At 39.6% G+C, this 17,197-nt stretch overlaps 1 protein-coding gene across 1 annotated transcript in view; it reads right to left on the reverse strand.

The window, feature by feature from the left end:
- The window catches only part of LGR4 (leucine rich repeat containing G protein-coupled receptor 4), an 82,125-nt gene continuing 64,928 nt past the window's right edge, over window positions 1–17,197 (reverse strand). The window contains exons 5-18 of the mRNA XM_053389567.1: window positions 16,568–16,783; window positions 15,392–15,463; window positions 14,571–14,639; window positions 14,012–14,083; window positions 13,828–13,899; window positions 10,656–10,724; window positions 9,820–9,891; window positions 8,949–9,014; window positions 7,844–7,915; window positions 6,357–6,428; window positions 4,512–4,637; window positions 2,800–2,912; window positions 2,210–2,290; window positions 1–1,316 (exon numbers count right to left, since the gene is read on the reverse strand). Coding sequence (XP_053245542.1) covers window positions 40–1,316; window positions 2,210–2,290; window positions 2,800–2,912; window positions 4,512–4,637; window positions 6,357–6,428; window positions 7,844–7,915; window positions 8,949–9,014; window positions 9,820–9,891; window positions 10,656–10,724; window positions 13,828–13,899; window positions 14,012–14,083; window positions 14,571–14,639; window positions 15,392–15,463; window positions 16,568–16,783 — 2,449 coding nt within the window. The 3' untranslated portion in view covers window positions 1–39. The remainder of the gene's footprint in view (window positions 1,317–2,209; window positions 2,291–2,799; window positions 2,913–4,511; window positions 4,638–6,356; window positions 6,429–7,843; window positions 7,916–8,948; window positions 9,015–9,819; window positions 9,892–10,655; window positions 10,725–13,827; window positions 13,900–14,011; window positions 14,084–14,570; window positions 14,640–15,391; window positions 15,464–16,567; window positions 16,784–17,197) is intronic.

Here is a 17,197-nt window from a genome sequence, read left to right on the forward strand (position 1 = left end):
CTTCCTCCTCTTTAATCGCATGCTTTGCAGTAAAGTCTTTCAGTCTTTAATCCTTGGGATGTTGTAGGCGTAACGAACCAATGGGAAACCTCTGCTTTGATAAAAACAGGCACGTCCACAGGCCTGTACTTGATCTGAACTGTCAGACACAAAAGAGTCCTCTTCATCAGCGTAATCAGAATGAGCAGACTGGGTACCACAATCTGACCAATAGCCATCTGGCCTTTGGCAAGGCACTACTGTCAGAGCTGGACAACTGTGGGATTTTATTAAGTGTTTACATGGCACAGGCTTTGATATAAGTAGTGATTCACAACATTCACACATGGTAAGGTTGCCCTGCAGATGTGTGTACATGCCACAGTCATAGTAAAAATCCTGCGCCCCACAGCCACCTTGAGTATTGACAGCAACTGTTCCAGTCCCACTTTTCTTGGTGATGTGCCATCTCAATAATTTCCAATCTTCTTTAAATTTGGGATTGAAGAAGATGTACAAAACTGGATTCAAACAAGCAGGTAATGGGAAAAATATTAGAGTGACAGACTTCATGATTTCAGGGCTAATAGAAATTGCAGTGATGAGCGGAGCAAAGGAGAAAAATGCAACTGGGCAAAAAAAGATGCAGTTGGTGAAGATTAGCCAAGCAACATGTTTAATCATGCTAGCCTGTGAGTTCTCAGAGAGGTCCTCCTTTTCCAAGTTGCAGTAGAGTTTGATATAAATAATAGCCATGAGCAAAAAGGCTAATGAGTTTAGGAGCACTAATGTAACCGTGAACCCTAGGGAAGGAGTTTCTCCAGTGGGAAAGGGCAGGCAGAGAGGTGATGCAGAATACTCTCCCTTATGGAAAAGTGGTAAGCATCCTGCTACAAGTGCACACAGGAAAGCAAAAATAGCTGCAATTCGAAATTGTTTCTGATTATTGCTTTTACCCTTTTTAATTATTTCCTTTGCAGATAAGCTCCGCTCAATGGCTGCTAGCATCAGGAAAAAAATGGCACTTTCTGAAGAGAAAATGGCCAGAAACCCAGCAACTTTACAGCCACTGCCAGTTTCCCACCAGATACCAAATTCAGCAAACCTTCCCCAAGAAACTGCATCCAGGAAAGTTAATATGCCAGTGTAGACCCCCATAAATAAGTTAGAGACAGAAATCAAGCCTATGAATAGTTTGGAGGAAGGCAGTGAAGTACAAGGAGCAAATATAGTTAACATGACAAGCATGTTGAAGAACAAGGCAACCAAAAAAATAAACCAGACTGTAAGACGGATCATCCAGCTTCCTAGTAAGTATTCACAGGGCTTGAAAGCACCTTAAAAAAAGCAAAGAAAAAATACAGTGAGAAATGCCAGATTGACAGTGCTAAAATATTTGAACACTATTGTAAGATAGGCATTAGTTAGAATCATACAATCATAGAATTGTTGAGTTTGAAGGGACTCCAAGGGTCATGTAGTCCAATCCCCCGCAATGCAGAAATCTCAACTTCTTGCAGAAATCTCAATGCAGAAATCTCAACCTCTCCATGACAGATGGCCACCCAACTTCTTAAAAACCTCCAAGGAACAGTCCACTACATCTCATGGGAGTCTGTTCCACTGTCAAACAGCTCATACTGCTAAAAAGTCTATCATGATAATTAATCGGAATCTCTTTTCTTGTAACTTGAATCCATTGGTTTGAGTCCTACCCTCCAGAGTAGGAGAAAACAAGCTTGGCTCCACCCTCCATGTGACAGCCCTTTAGATATTTGAAGATGGTGATCATACCTCCTCTCAGTCTCCTCTTATCCTGCTTAAACATACCCAATTGCCTCAACTTTTCCTCATAAGGCCTGGTTTCCAGACCCCTGATCATCTTGGTTGCTCTCCACTGCACACGTTCCAGCTTATTAATATCCTCCTTAAATTATGGTGCCCACAACTGGACACAGTACTCTAGTTGTGGTCTGACCAAGGCAGAATATTTCTACAAAAGTGCCTCAATTTAAACAAGCATAATTGGCACTAAAATCATAAGATAAAACCACAAAACAATAAATAATAACACAGCAGTGCACAACAGCAGTGCACAACACAAGAGGAGGAAGATCTTTTCTGAATTATTTCACCACAATTAGTAGACTGTTTACCAGACGGTGAATTCTGTCTACGTTTAATGCAAACATTCAGATGATAAATTTAAGGTAGGGAACAGTCCAGTTACCTGTTGTGGGGGTACAGTGAATTATTGTCTGACCAAGTTCCTCATTCTTATTGCTGCTTAAGTAATCTGCTTCTGGTGCACCTTGATTAAAGAGGCAGATGATTAGGCCTAGAGAAATACTAAAATAGGAAACCACTGGGTGGTTCTTAGACTCTTAAAAATACATTCCTGTAATTGACACTTTTGCTTCATATTAAATTAAAATATCTTAAGTCTACTTGAGGGTGGGGAGAAAGCCTGCAAAATCCTCTTAGATGGCACTCCAAATTCTCATTAAGTTATGTAATGGATTCTTCCCCATAGTTTGAAGCACAGAAGATCATGGCATGACTGAGCAGTTTTGTGTTCGTGCTTTGGTGCTTGGAGGGGAGGAAGGAAGTATCACACTCATACACACCCAAATCGTGGCATGCAAGATGTGATGATTGGATAAACCATGCTGATCCCCATCAGCCTTGAAGACTGGAGCAGGTTGAAAGCTCCCTGTGGGAATTGTGCAAACCGAAATACTACATATTCCTCTTAGCAACATTAAATCCCACTAAAATTTGAACCATTTACACACACTATTACTGTATCGGAGGACTCACCTCGCTCATGTGCAACTGAATCTTGGTGACTGGAATCTTCTGTGTTAGCATTTAAATAAGAGTCACAGCCCCAGAAAGCACAGCATTGGTAAGCATATGGAACAGAAAGAGATCTGAAAATACAAGCAGGAATTCTTAATTGACATTTGTTTTTCTTTATAAAACAACATCATCTCCCAGAGCTGGAGACTGCTTTCCTTTTCAAAATACCTTCTAAGGAAGATGAGCTTCAGATTAAAGCTAATTATAAGATTTCCTGAAGATTACGTTTTATATTAGAGAAAGAGATTATGAAAGTTCCAGCTATAGTACTGTAGAATTCATTTTCTATATGAGCTCTGATCTAAGAAGTTTCTCTGGTTGTAGTCCAACATTATGTTAAAATGTTGTCATCTTAAGGCAAGCAAGATGTTACAAGCGATCGTGCTATTACCTGTGCATGCTGAAATGAACATTCATCAAGCTGCCTAGAGAGCAACACTGTTGCGCAAGTGAATTCCCAGGCAAACACAGCACTAAGCACACGCCTGTCATCCTCACTGTTAATTTTGTTTATATGAAATCCTTCTGGCTTGCCTGTCTGGATTTCCTGCATTGCCCCTGTCTCTCATCCAACTTAAGGATGTGCCAGAAAGATTCATGTATCTAGATGAAGGGTCCTGACATATTTTAAAAAGTTGCTTGCAACTATAAAGTTAATGCCAAATAAAAATAGAAACTAATTAAAATATTTAAAATATTGCCACTAAAGCTATACCACCATAAAAACTATAAAACTGCTATTGATGGGGTGCTGGGGAGATACTAGATCAGCTTAAGAGCATGTGCCTTGCTCTCAGAATGCCTGCTAGCATTCAGTAATTTTCAGAAGATGTGGAAAAACCAAGCCTGGTAGACTTCTCTGGTAAGGGACTTCTAAAATGAGGGTATAACTACCAAGAATTCTCCTCATCTCTACCAACCTAACTTCAGTCAAGGAAGAACTAAGAGCAATATCTATTCTGATTATAGAAGCGTGCATGCACACGAAAGCTTATACCCTGAACAAACTTAGTTGGTCTCTAAGGTGCTACTGGACAATTTTTTAATTTATCTATTCTGATTATCTTCATGTATAGTAGGCTGGTACACAGGCTGCTTGCCATAGTACACCAAGCAGAAACAACGGGCTTTGAAACTACTTCCTTTATTTGACAAATATAATGTAACCTCACCACATCCAATAATTGTGCTTACATCCACAAATCTATGGTGTGCAAATGTCAATATTCAATATTTACAGCCAGCCATTCTTCTAAAATACTAGAACAAAAAGTTTTTTTAAAAAAAACAGAGGCATGAAAAAGGGTGTAAAGGAATAAAGAGCAGCTGAAGAGATTTTTTAGAAAACAGTATTTTTTTCTGTAAAGCAATGCTGGGCAATTCGTTTTGATGAAAGTCTGAAGAGGTGGGTAGGCCCAGTGTAGATTTGTTCTATTGTAGCTTGCAGTAGAGCTTCCTATAATGGCAAATTGGACAAAGATCTTTGCTCCAGGGGAGCACTGGATTTAGTCATCATATATAAGCCATAGTTTTCTATGTGGAAGTTAAATGTATTTGGTTTACCGCACAGCCCTATTAATGAGAAATGCAAGAGCAACTGCCAGCTGGATTGACTTTATTTTGGGGCAGTAAGATAAATCCAGGTTGTATTGACCCAGTTACTGACTTACCTGAGTTTTACAAAGTCCTTTGCCACCAAAGCTTCTTTCAGTTCTGTATTGCCTACAAGTTTAAGCTGGTTTAACCCAGCCAGGCCTCCAGTTGGAAATGAAGTCAATGCATTGAAACTTAAATCTCTAAAAGGATGACAGAAAAACCAAGTGTGAGGGGAAAACAGACCACATTAATTTTAAATACTTGAATATGCAAATCTAAAATTAAAAAGATATCTAGCCATTTTGCTCACTGGATGAGTGGAACACTCTGCTTCTGGATCTCTAAGCAGTATTGTACAATCAATATTCCCTTCCTCCAAAAATAACCTTAGGGTATCATAAGTGATGATAGCCCATAACAATCCTGAGAAGCAAGTTCAACTGAGAGATGATGAGAGGAGCAGAGGCAATGTGATATAGTGCTTAGAGTGTTGGACTATGACCTGGGAGACTAGGGTTCAAAATCCTACAGTCTCCTAAGCCTACCCTACTCTTTGTGGATGTTGTGAAAATAGACTGAGGAGGAGAAAAGTACAGCACCTTGAGGTCCTTGGAGGAAAGGTTGGATATAAATGTTCTAGTAATAAAAAAAATGGAGATCTGCCCAAGGTCACCCAGTAAGCTTCATGTCTGAGCAGGAAATTGAACCTGGGTCTCCTCCTTTGAGATACAATGCTCTTCCCTTTGTTGCACCTTTTTCTAGATTTTCCAAATGTCAACAGAAATTAACCCAGCCATCACCATCTTCAGACAAATCTGGAAGCTGGCTTTTAAATATCTATTATCTTCCTATGCAGCTATTTCAAAAGGGAATGGCTGTTATAGGCCAAGCCAAGTTGCCAGCCTAGCAAAGCACAGCTGCCCGATGGAGGCATTCGTCTACATGCAGTAGTCACTAAACAGAAGACAGAAAAACCAGAAGTAGCAGCATAAGGGGAGGGGCATGACAGAAGTAAATTAAGCATGATGTGGAGGCAGACATTTTTCTCCCTTCTCATAATACTGAAACTTGGGTCACCCAATGAAGAATATCATCCTGAAACTCCCACCAGACAAAATGAAGTATTTCTCATAGCAAATAATTTATGGAATTTGCTGCCAGAAGATATTGTGATGGCCACCAGCTTCAACTGCTTGAAATGGAGATTAGACAAATTCATGGAAAGGTCCATCAGTGGCTATTATTCAAGATGGTATGTACAACTTCTTGTTTCAACAACTTTGTGGCCCTGAAAACCAGCTGATGGGAGAAAGCAGCAACAGGGGAGGGATATTGCCTTCATGCTCAGCTTGTCAGCTTCCCAGAGGCATCTGGTAAGCAACATTAGGAAAGAGGGTGCAGGACTAGTTGGACCTTTTAGTCTGATGCAGCAGGGCTCTCCTTCCGGTCTTATGCACACAAGAGTCACAGAAATGCTCTTCATTTCTCCAGGTTGCTAAAAATGTGAGTGCATACTAATATTTGTATAAAACTCCACTATAAATCATATTCTGCTTGGTTGTTCCATATGCAAAGTCAAGATATTGAATGACTTTGGAAGTTCCCTGGAAAGGACTCACTTACTGTTTTTTTGTGTGTTTTTTTTTGCAAATACGGGAGCTGCATACAAAGGGGATCAAGAAGAGAGAGAAGACCAAAATTACTCTAAGTTTCACAGGCTGAGTGGCATTCTTTTTACACCAACACACATCAAGCTGTGATGTGAGTAGCTGGTTTTCTTGTATGCTGCAGGAACATGGTACTTTTTGCTCTTTCAGGATGCCAGCTGAATGAGGGTTTAAGGCATTATGGGAAATAGAAGTGGATATTTTTGAGAAGGAGAAATGGTACTTGCACTGTTCTAAAAATGGTCTACTTACAGGTTGGTAATAGCACCCAGCATAGTAAATGCTTCCTTGTCAATTCGGTGGATCAAATTTCTGCTGAGATCACTGCAATTTAAAGAGGTGCTATTGTGTTAGTGATTTATACTGACATGCCTAAATGGCTATTGTTTGCACTTCAGTGATTACTTTGTGTTTCAGGTCATACTAAATTTTTAACAAACATAAATAACTTGCAACTTAACTGTATTTTACAATGTCATAATGACCAATTTTCTTGACACAGTTCTCTTAAGGGCATTTTATTCACTGGAAAACTGAGAAACAAGGCTTGGTGGACCATGGCCTTCCAGGATGGCACTATAAAGGTCTACTTGCTCTCTTTTCTCCAGGTGCCAGCACCAGCTACCTAAATTTGATTTCAGATGACTCCATGTCATTACCTCTCTTACCTGGGACAAATCCTTGACCCTGATAAGGAATAACCTTACATTCCATACTGAAATTCATTTTGTTACGGCCCAGTTTTCCAATCAGTTAAGGTCATATTGAATCCTGATTCTGTCTTCTGAGATATTAGCTCCCCCTCCCAGTTTGGCATGACCTATTGGATTAAGATCTGTCACAGAGGCTCCCCCCCCACACACACACTTTCAGGATCTATACTTTATGTGAAGATGTGGGAGAGGGCCCTTTGCAACTCTGAGGGCCCTTTGCAATTCATTTTGCTGCCTAATACTGTGATTACCTTATTGTTTTAAGATTAGTATTGCTTGTTTATTGTTTTAGGTTTGTTATTCTGTGTAATGAATGGGGCATATCCACTTTGCAATACAGCATCTGTTCCTCCTAAACAGTGATCCACTTCTGTGTTCTCTCAGCAAAAACTTGCAGTATCTTATCTAAGCAAGCTCTCAGCCCAGTGATCTTTGCAAGTCCTAAAGCACCCACTTCCTGGCCACTGTCCTGCTATCAATACTGCAGTCTCCTTCTCCCCCAATTTTCTAGGGTGAATTTAAACCAATACACCCACGTAACAATTAACATAAATTTTATAAAGTTTGTTTTGGTATGTAACTGCCACATATGCAACATGCATTCAAAGTGGCTTACAATATAACGGATGAAATACTAATCTCATTCTAATTTATTTTTAAGGGGCAATAAACCATGGCACTTATGTGAGCTCAGAACTAGAAGTGGATAAAACCCATCTGAAGGCTGCCTCCTGTCTATGGTGACATTTCAGCAAACCATCTGGCTTTACTGATTTGTGGATGTGGTTTTAAATTGGAGGAGAAAGGAGTGCATATGTGTGGGAGATGCCTAAATTAAGCATTGGGACAGGAGGGACAAAATAAATGAAACGTTTTGAGGAGTGCTGGATTGGCTGGGCTGAGAGCTATTTTACAAATGATTGCCTTGCTGTGGTTAACTGTACGTTGACTACCAACATTGAATACCACTGTTAGTTTCCAACACTTCACTTAAAATAAAAGCATTTGTAAAGAGAATAGACTCACAGGGTACGTAGAGAAGTCAGCCCCTGGAATATATCGTCTTTGATTTCTTCAATTTGATTATGCTGCAAAGATCTGAAATATGGAAATTAGTTACACAGAGGAGGATTTTCACCAAAAGGCAGCACAGTCATGACACTGCATTCTATCCTGACAGGGACAACCCCCACTTTTAACTTATTAACCTCAAATTATTAATGAATGATTAAGTGAAAGACACTATGGAAGACTGAAAGAAAGGCAGGAGGGGAAAAAAGAAACAGAAGGAGTTCAAGGAAGAGAGCATAAAGCAAGATACGAGGTGAAAGCCTCATTTAGCAACACAGTAATAGCATGAAGTGGACTTGGAGCTTATTGCAAAACCACACTAGTTAGACCTCAACTGGAATCCTGTCTCCTGCTCAGAGCAGCAGACTTGAAGAAGTAGGTAGACAAATTGAATGGGTTCAGAGGAAATCAATGAAGACAGGTAACAATACAAGTTCTGTGAGGTTGGTTGTTTGGTGATAAGAGTAGTTTGACAATGGAAACAATTTTACATAGAGGGTTGGTGGGCTCTCTGTTACTGGAGATCTTCAAACAGAGCTTGGACATTTGTTGGGGATAATTGAGCTCTGGATTTTGTGCATCAGGTAGGGCATTTATATTATATGTCCTACAAGGTTCTCCCCAACTCTTATGATACCACAACATCAGTAAATGTAGCAAGAAGCACAAGACGAAGGGGTCTTAACAGTTGCTTAAAACTCTCACACACACACACCACCCAGACACAAGTTGAAAACTGAATAAAGGCCAAGGTCTAGAAGCCACTGGGGCAAATAGAGAGCGAGGAGGAAGCAAGAATGACAAAAGAGAAGTAGAAATGCACCAAAAGGCAATGAAGTAATGAGAGGACTTAACATCTATCACCACTTTGTACACTTCCCACTCTGGTCACAAAACATTAACTTAGGACGAAAACAAGGAATGCCTGTTTTGAAATACTGTCCTCTTGCTATCAGTTGTAGACAAACTATAGAGTTTCATTTTTGGTGGCACAGATTCAGGCGCGGGGGTGGGGGTGGGGAGGGAAAATCAGATTAGACTGGGAGTGCTCTATACTCACATTTCTTCCAGGGAACTGCAACCTTTAAAACTTGGAAGTTGTTTTATGTTGTTATAAGATAAATCCCTTGTAAAGGAAACAAAAGGAAAAGGTTACCTTTATCATTTTATATGAAGGTATACTGCTTCTAATTCAGGGTCACAAATATATGGTCAATCTTCCTCTCCCAACATTCTTATAACAATCTATTTCCCCACTAGCTGTTTTCCAAAGAAAGTGGACTGCCTTCTCTAAAGTTTTTCAAACAACTTCAGCTTAAAAGATAGTATAGATGTGGGATGTGATTAGGAAGTTTACAAAAGCAATTGAAACTAAAGTCTCAAATTCATAAGGGCTGCAGTCACCATTAGTCAACTCTCCAGGAGCTGCGTATCAGTAGTGGGTTTAGCCACTCCACACTCTTGCATTCACACACACCATATACACATGCACAGGCCATCTATCCTGAGCTGATGTCTGCAGATCAGCAGTGAAGGATTATTGCTCCCTCCTTTTTTAACAGAGGCTCAAACCGATGAGCAGGAGGGGGGCATTTGCATCCCTAAGAGGATGCAGCAACACACAGACCAGGGAGTTAGCAAGTCTCTACAAGAGCCTGCCCATTCATGCGGTCCCAGTAAGCTCCAGTTTGGCTTAGAGTGATGTGAAAACAAGGCAACCGAAACAAATGACTCATAGCAGGGATGTCTGATATGCGTGGTTTTAAACTGACATGCTCAATTCTGACTTTTTGGGTTATTATGCTCCATTTCCCTCATATAAAATCTATAGCACATACTGCTCCTTATAAGGGATGTGCTAACAAACATTGATATAAATTGTATATTCTACTTTTGTGGTTTTATAGTAGGACCAAGAGGTTTTTACTTACAAAGTCCGAAGCAGTTTTTGTTCTTGGCATAGATCAATGGGGATGCTGCTTATTTTGGTGCCTGTAAAAGTCCTGTTTAATAAAACAGAAGCATGTGAATGAACTTTGATTCATAATAATTGCCAGAATTATTAAAATGAAGACACAACTATCCTAGAAAGTTAGGACTCAATCACTTATTTCTGAACACAGTAAAGGACATTTTTAAAATACATGCGCCTTTGACTAATGCCCTAGCAGTGTTGATTCAACAAAACTGAAACAGATTAAAAATAGGTCAATAGTTATAGAAACAGTGATAGCATTTTTTCATTTGCTCTTTCAGAAAAGTATTTTAAAAACAACGATGTTAGGCTTAACCATGTGCATATCCTACATCATTAGGAAGAATTACAAATGCTTTGCTTTCTCTCTAACTGGATACCCTAAGGTTAGATAAAGCTTAGCCTTTTTCAGGTTTCCAAGCTTCATCTGATGAGGAGGAGGGTGAGAATGAACTCACTGGCCCCATACACCTCCATCATGTTCTTGGCTTCATATGATTTTCATGTTCTGGGAAAGGAACTTCTGCAGCAGGGAACCTTTTCTGTACAGGAAAGCTCCCCACATGAGGGGAGGAAGCAAATGGATTAATTCCTACTCTCCCTTGCACATAATGGTAACTGCATGGGAGGAAGTATGCCTGAAATGGGCTCATGAAACATAAACATATGGATAAGGAAGTCCGATCTCCAAAACTCAGCAATAAAATTAATTTTAAATGTTCTCCTTAAAAGAGAATCTAACCATTAGAATTAGTTATTGTTCATTAATAGAGTTTGATAGAAGATACTTACAGGCTTTCCAGATTGGTGGTTCCTGTTAAGTTAGGAAACCACTGTACCATGCTGGCGCCACGAATGACCCTGAAGGAGAAGAAGAAATACGATGACACACACTGTTGCTTTAGGGGATAGAAGGAACACAAGAAGAGCCCTGCTGGGTCAGGCCAAAAGCCCATCAAGTTCAGTATCCTGTTCTCAAAGTGGCCTTCCAGATGCCTTTGGGAAGCCTGAAATTAGGTCTTGAGTACAATAGTACTCTCCTCATTTGTGAATCCCACCAACTGGTATTCAGAGGCCTACTGAAGCACAGCATTGGAGGTCATACGTAGCCAATGATATGTGCTATGTGAATAGAGGTTTTCATTAAAGGTTCATACCAATCTAATCTCATTTCCACTTACATTTATCCGTGCTAGATTTAATGACATTTGCATCACATCTCAATGTACAAATCTCTAAGTACAGCTTAGAAATGTTTGAAATATTAAATGGATTACAAATGCTTTTTTTGGGGGGGGGGAAACCCACACAAAATATTGAAAAATGTGTTTGTCATCTACTCAGAATTATGTTCAAAATCTGAACTCTTGCCAATGGACTGCTCTGTCGTTGATACTATGGTCTGGTTGCCAAGACAGCTTCCTTGCTCACAGTCAAGACACTGACGTACATGTTAAATTCACATGTGTGGATTTGTGAGAGAGCAGAAAGAGAAAGTGGTAAGTAATGCAGAGTGTGTGTGTGAGGGTGAGAAAGAAAATGAATGCTATGAGTAAGCATTCTATGTCTGCAGCCACCAGCAGTGTGCAGACCCCAAGGATTCCTCTCATCCCTGCCAAGGGAAAGTGGGCCTCTGTGACAAAAGGTTCCCCACCTCTACTCTGTCTTTTCCCTACTACATCCTTTCTGAGAATTTAATACCGGAATGAGGAAGAGGAGCTTTTCTTTTATTCATAAATATTTAGCATACACAAGAAACCTACGAACAGAGCACAGCACTTCTAAAGAATGACCACATTTGTGCCGTGGTCGCTGCCAAGTAATACAACTGAGACACATTAGGTCTCAGATTAAGTGAAGCTGTAAGACTCATCTAAGCTAAATCCCATTTTTAAACTAAGTTGGGAGTCATCCTGAGGTGGCAGTACAAAAAGCACACTGTGATTGAAATGCATTTCTCAGTTTAGCAAAGACTTGCAAGGGTTTGTTTGATCAAATCTCCAAGGCTTATGTTTTCAAAGGGTGTGTGCACCAAGATGAGCTTATGGAAACATATCAAAATATATGACCGATTTACAACCGTGGGGTTTTGCAAGGGAAAGAACAATAAGGAAAAGGGGAAGAGGGGAAAACAGAGTGCTCACAAGGAAGCATAGGAAAACAACAATGAAGGCATCACCCTAAATTAATCATCATGATAACCAATGCCCAATAAAATCCAGTTCACAGAAGAGACAGAATAGTGTAGCAACAATGGAGTTGTGGATGTAATAGTCAAGTACAGTTAAACCAAGTCACGCAGAAGAATGGCATGATGTAACATACAGGAACAGCAGTTGCACAATTCCCCCCCCCCTTGCTATAGATTGATTGCATGGCTTAAGGAAGGGGATCCAATACTTCAATTCCACTTGCAAAAAAGGATTTTGATCCAGCAAGTGCCTCTGCTAATGTAACAAGGGAAGAGAGGACTTTCTCAGATTCCCCTTCCTTCCTGCTTCCATGCTGTTCTGGGGATCCCCCAGGAACAGTTTTTCAGGAAAGTGGGGCACAGAGGCTGCAACAAGGAGGGAGGAATCACCTTCTCTTCTCTTACATTAGCAGAGGTGGCTGCCGGATCAAAAGCCACTACGTAAATGGAATGGCAGCATCGGCTTCCACCATTAGTCATGAACATAAACAGTGTCTGAAAGGGTTCTGGTGTACAGAATACATAATGAGTTGACATTGCTCTATAACAGAGGTAGGCAAACTAAGGCCCGTGGGCCAGATGCAGTGTAATCTCCTTCTCAATCTGGCCCGCGGACAGTCCGGGAATCAACATGTTTTTACATGAGTAGAATGTGTCCTTTTATTTAAAATGCATCTCTGGGTTATTTGTGGGGCCTGCCTGGTATTTTTACATAAGTAGAATGCGTGCTTTTATTTAAAATGCATTTCTGGGTTATTTGTGAGGCATAGGAATCCGTTCATATATTTTTTTTCAAAATATAGTCCGGCCCACCACCTGGTCTGAGGGACGGTGGACCGGCCCACGGCTGAAAAAGGTTGCTGACCCCTGCTCTATAAGGTCTTAGCACTAGGTCTGCAGCTTCTTCTGATCTCCTAGCTGGAGATTGTTAAATACTGCCTGCCTACAGTATTTGGTATCAACCATTTAAAGCAATAATTTAGCAGGGAAAACAATGGCTTTTGTATAAAATATATACATTAGGATGCTGTCAAACAATTTATGTGATTAAGTATTTGCCAAAATAGCAGTTAAACTACAGAACTTATAGATCTTTTAGAATCATACATGTTTCTCCATGCTGCAAACATGCTCTCCCTGTATGACGGTGATTTCCCCAGTGGTCTCTACTGCACAACTTCAGTCTTGCAACTCCATTGCTAATTCATCATCATCATTCTTGTGCAACAGATATTATCAGCACTGTTGATGTTAATTATAAATTTGGGAGTGCTCTTGTTGTTGTTTTCTGGTTTTGCACTGTAAGGAAAACCTTTACCAGCTTTCCCGTAATACCCTCCCTAAGACTACTAAACAAACCACCAAAACTGGAACTTACTATAATGATTTAAAGTGTGCTTATTTTAGTCTTGCTCCAGGCTTTTTCTCTTCCAAGAGATAACATAGTTACAGGAACACGCCAAGAGCAGAAAAAGAGTTGATGGGGCTGTCCACTATGAGCCCCCTCCCCCAGTCAGTTGAGGGGAAAGGCACCTATATTTTTTTGTGGGGGTGTGTGTTTCTGTTTGTTCTTTGTTGTTATGTTATATAATTTGTGTTTTTATGTTGTAAACAGCCTTGTGGTCTTTGGATGAAGGGCAGTGTATAAGTCTAATAATAATAATAATAATAATAATAATAATAATAATAATAATACAATTAAAAGATTTTTATAGTTACTTTTTAATGGAGCTGACAAAGGATACAATCATACTATAGTGAAAGGGTACTTACAGGGAATGCAAATCTGACAAGTTTTGAAAAGCTGAGTTCCCAACAAAGGATAATGGGTTATCAAACAGATGTCTAGAGTGAAAACATTTAAGAAGACAAATTGTCAGTTCATATAATCACTTCCTGATCCGTTAAACAAAAAAATGTAATCACTGTTTTTTTAAAAAAAACCAAAAAAACTTACATAGTACGAAGAAGTGGGTTTCCTACAAAGGCATTGTCAGGGATCACGGAAATGTAATTACTGTGAAATCCCCTAAAAACAAAAATTAGAGAAAGAACAATAACACTTTAATGGTCAGAGTCTTACAAAGAGTGGCAAAGTGTGACTGAAATCACAGGAATTGAGGTGGCTGTTACAGGCTATCCATGTGAAGATGCTAGTTCACATGAAGGACAACTTCCACGCAAGCTTGGTGGCATCCTGTGGACTCCCACCACATGGAAACTCTCATTAGACCAAACACTGGCCAAGATGCTGCAAGCCAGGATCAGGCTTACATCTAACTGCAAAGAAAACTGCATGCACATTGTTTCATTCTATCTTCATGAGTAAGAAGACAAGAGGCTTTCATCAAAACATGTAGCTTTCAGGGAAAGTACCTGGAAGATCCCCAAACAAGCTGTTCCCCATTTTAGATTGCCAGGAAGTAAGAGAGACAACATCTTTAAACCTGGAGTTTTGTTTTGTGTTTTTATGTTAGAGAAAACGAAATACGTAAGGAAGCCACAATAATACTCACAGCTCTTTTAGGCTTGGAAGTGCTTTTACTGCTTCAGGGAACTCTGCCATGTTGTTATAATTCAAGTCTCTGAAAAGAACAGCATCTTTAATATTATGAAGTTCTTGGTATTAATCTATTTCCTCAAAGTAAAACAAAAACAAACCAGTTTTTTGGTACAATTTTTTTTCAAAACAGAGCTAGAGATATCACAGAGCTTCTTCATAATCAGACATTTATAAAAACTTATAACAGTCAATTTGAAAGCAATCTAAAACAGACACATTGTATTTTATATATTACTTAATGTAACAACACAAATATAAATCATCAAAGTTGCAGCTGCTCTATAAAGGATTATAATTTTAACTGGAACGTAACTGAAATTAGTAAGATTTTGGAACACAGAAAAAAAATTAGGAAGCCGTCAAATCTAGCACATGGGGGCCACTTTAACTAAAATTTATAATCTGGTATTTGATCAATTTGTATTAAGAATTGTATTAATTGGATATGAATTGGCATTGTTATAATGGGGCTATTATTGGAATAATATTGGAAAACTATTTTTTTAAAAAAGATAATTTCCCCCAGCTCTGCTGCCAAAAGTTCTGCCCACACTGGAAACCTTGGGAAAGAAAGGCAAGTTGTGATGTGACCAGCTCAGGGTTGTGCAACAAAGCATTAAGCATATTTGTATATGTAAGTAAATACAACTAATTACCATAACATCATAATTATAAAGCAAAACCTTAACAAATCTTAATCTCAATATTCAATGGCATCAAGTCTTTTGTAATGTGCTTTATTCAATCACAGAGCCCCAAAGGCAGGATACTTACAAGGTTTCTAGGTTGTTTAATCCATCAAAACAATGATGTCCCAGTGTTTTTATTTTATTGTTATGGAGATGCCTGGGGAAAAAAAGCAGAAGGGGTAATCTATTAACCACAGGAATCACTATGTAAGAGCTGAGGTTCCAAAAATAGCTTTACTTGATAGCAAAAAATGTGTTGCACTCACAAGGAACATCCAGGCTGATAGGTTGCTAGTACACAAACCCCCTTTTGTTGTTGAGCAAGGTAGCAGAACTGGCAAGCTAATGATTTTGAACCCCACCCTGCATTCCCCATCTTAAGAATGCAGTTCCTAAGTGATAGAGGTTACCTTCAGATTCTGAAATTGACAGTAGAAGAGTTCTGTTTTTTGTGCACACCTTACTCTTACCAGGGAACTGTATAGAAAGTGACCAGATTTTGTCTTTTCTCCTTGAATGGCAGGGGTGCTATCTCCCACACCCATCCCACTTAAATCATCTCAGTCTTGTAGTGGGACCCATGGAAGCCAAGCAGATTGTAACACATGAACAAGATCCTGCACAACCCACGCAAACATCACAGATCTACAAGAATTCATTCACGTCTGCTTCCTTGCTACCCATCACTGAAACGGATTGATCATGTGAACCATAAACAGCCAATGAGATTCCCTTTCCTTGTCTTTTGCATTGGCGCTTGAACCAAAGAGCTTCTGGGAATTCTCTCTCTCAAAAATGCTAAATAAATAAAGCTTGGCAGAGAGCCCAATAGCAAACTCATTTGGAATTTTGGTTGCTCTTTTGGATGCACAACCCAGTGCAAGCATGCTTCACAAAGGTGCACACCCAAGAGCTGGGAAATGTGCACAATGCATTTCTGTACCATATATGTGCCAAATTGTCAGTGTTGATCACTAAGGCAGGGATGGGGAGACCAACATTTAAAGACACAGTCCCCTCACACTGAATAAAAGAAAAGGGAGTTGTACTATCAAAGTCAGTTCTGATGACCACTTGGTTCAAGCAACAAGATCCTATGTACAGCACATGTGTATAGTACCACTGCTATAAATGAGCACAATCATACATGCTAATGTTTTCCAGCAGCCATTTTTCTACTATATGAATGGCAATAAAGTACTTAATATAGCACAACAAAATCTGTAGGTATTCAGCAAAATAACAAGCTGCAAATTCTTACAGGACAACGAGGCTTGAGAGATTTGTAAAAGCAAAATCAGGGATGCTGGTTATTTTGTTGAGAGCCAAGGTTAAGGCCTGCAGGGATGGAAGATTGCTGAGAGGAACAACAGGGACTTCAGTCAAACTGTTATCATCCAGCCACAGGTGTCGCAGTTGAACGAGGCCCTCAAAACTGTCTTCTGGGACAGCAGTAATGTGGTTAGCATCTAAGCGCCTAAAGATAAAAGAATATGAATATTTAACACCTTGCAAAATATATAGAGTATACACATCAACGTATTTTAAAAGTTTTAAGGGTGGGGGGAACATGAAAGTTGTGGGAGCATCAGCTAAAACTGAATATGAGCCAAATGAACATGCAAATCAGCACAACCCAGAAAAAAAGGGAATAAGTTATGCACATTGTGCATGTTATCAGCTAACGCCTTTGCTCAGTAGAAACAGCTGAACAGCATACACCTAGAATTTACAAATGGGTAGTTGCACAACTATTTACTGATTCACTGGGCACTACGTTTAAGTCTATGCAGTAGCAAGGCCACCTTCCGTAATAATTTCACTTCTTCTTCACTGTAAACAGAAGCTGACCTGAGCTCTGTGTCTCCAGTCTCTCAACATAATTTGAAAA

The sequence above is a fragment of the Podarcis raffonei genome, chromosome 1 (genome assembly GCF_027172205.1).
Source record: "Podarcis raffonei isolate rPodRaf1 chromosome 1, rPodRaf1.pri, whole genome shotgun sequence".
Lineage (NCBI taxonomy): Eukaryota > Metazoa > Chordata > Lepidosauria > Squamata > Lacertidae > Podarcis > Podarcis raffonei.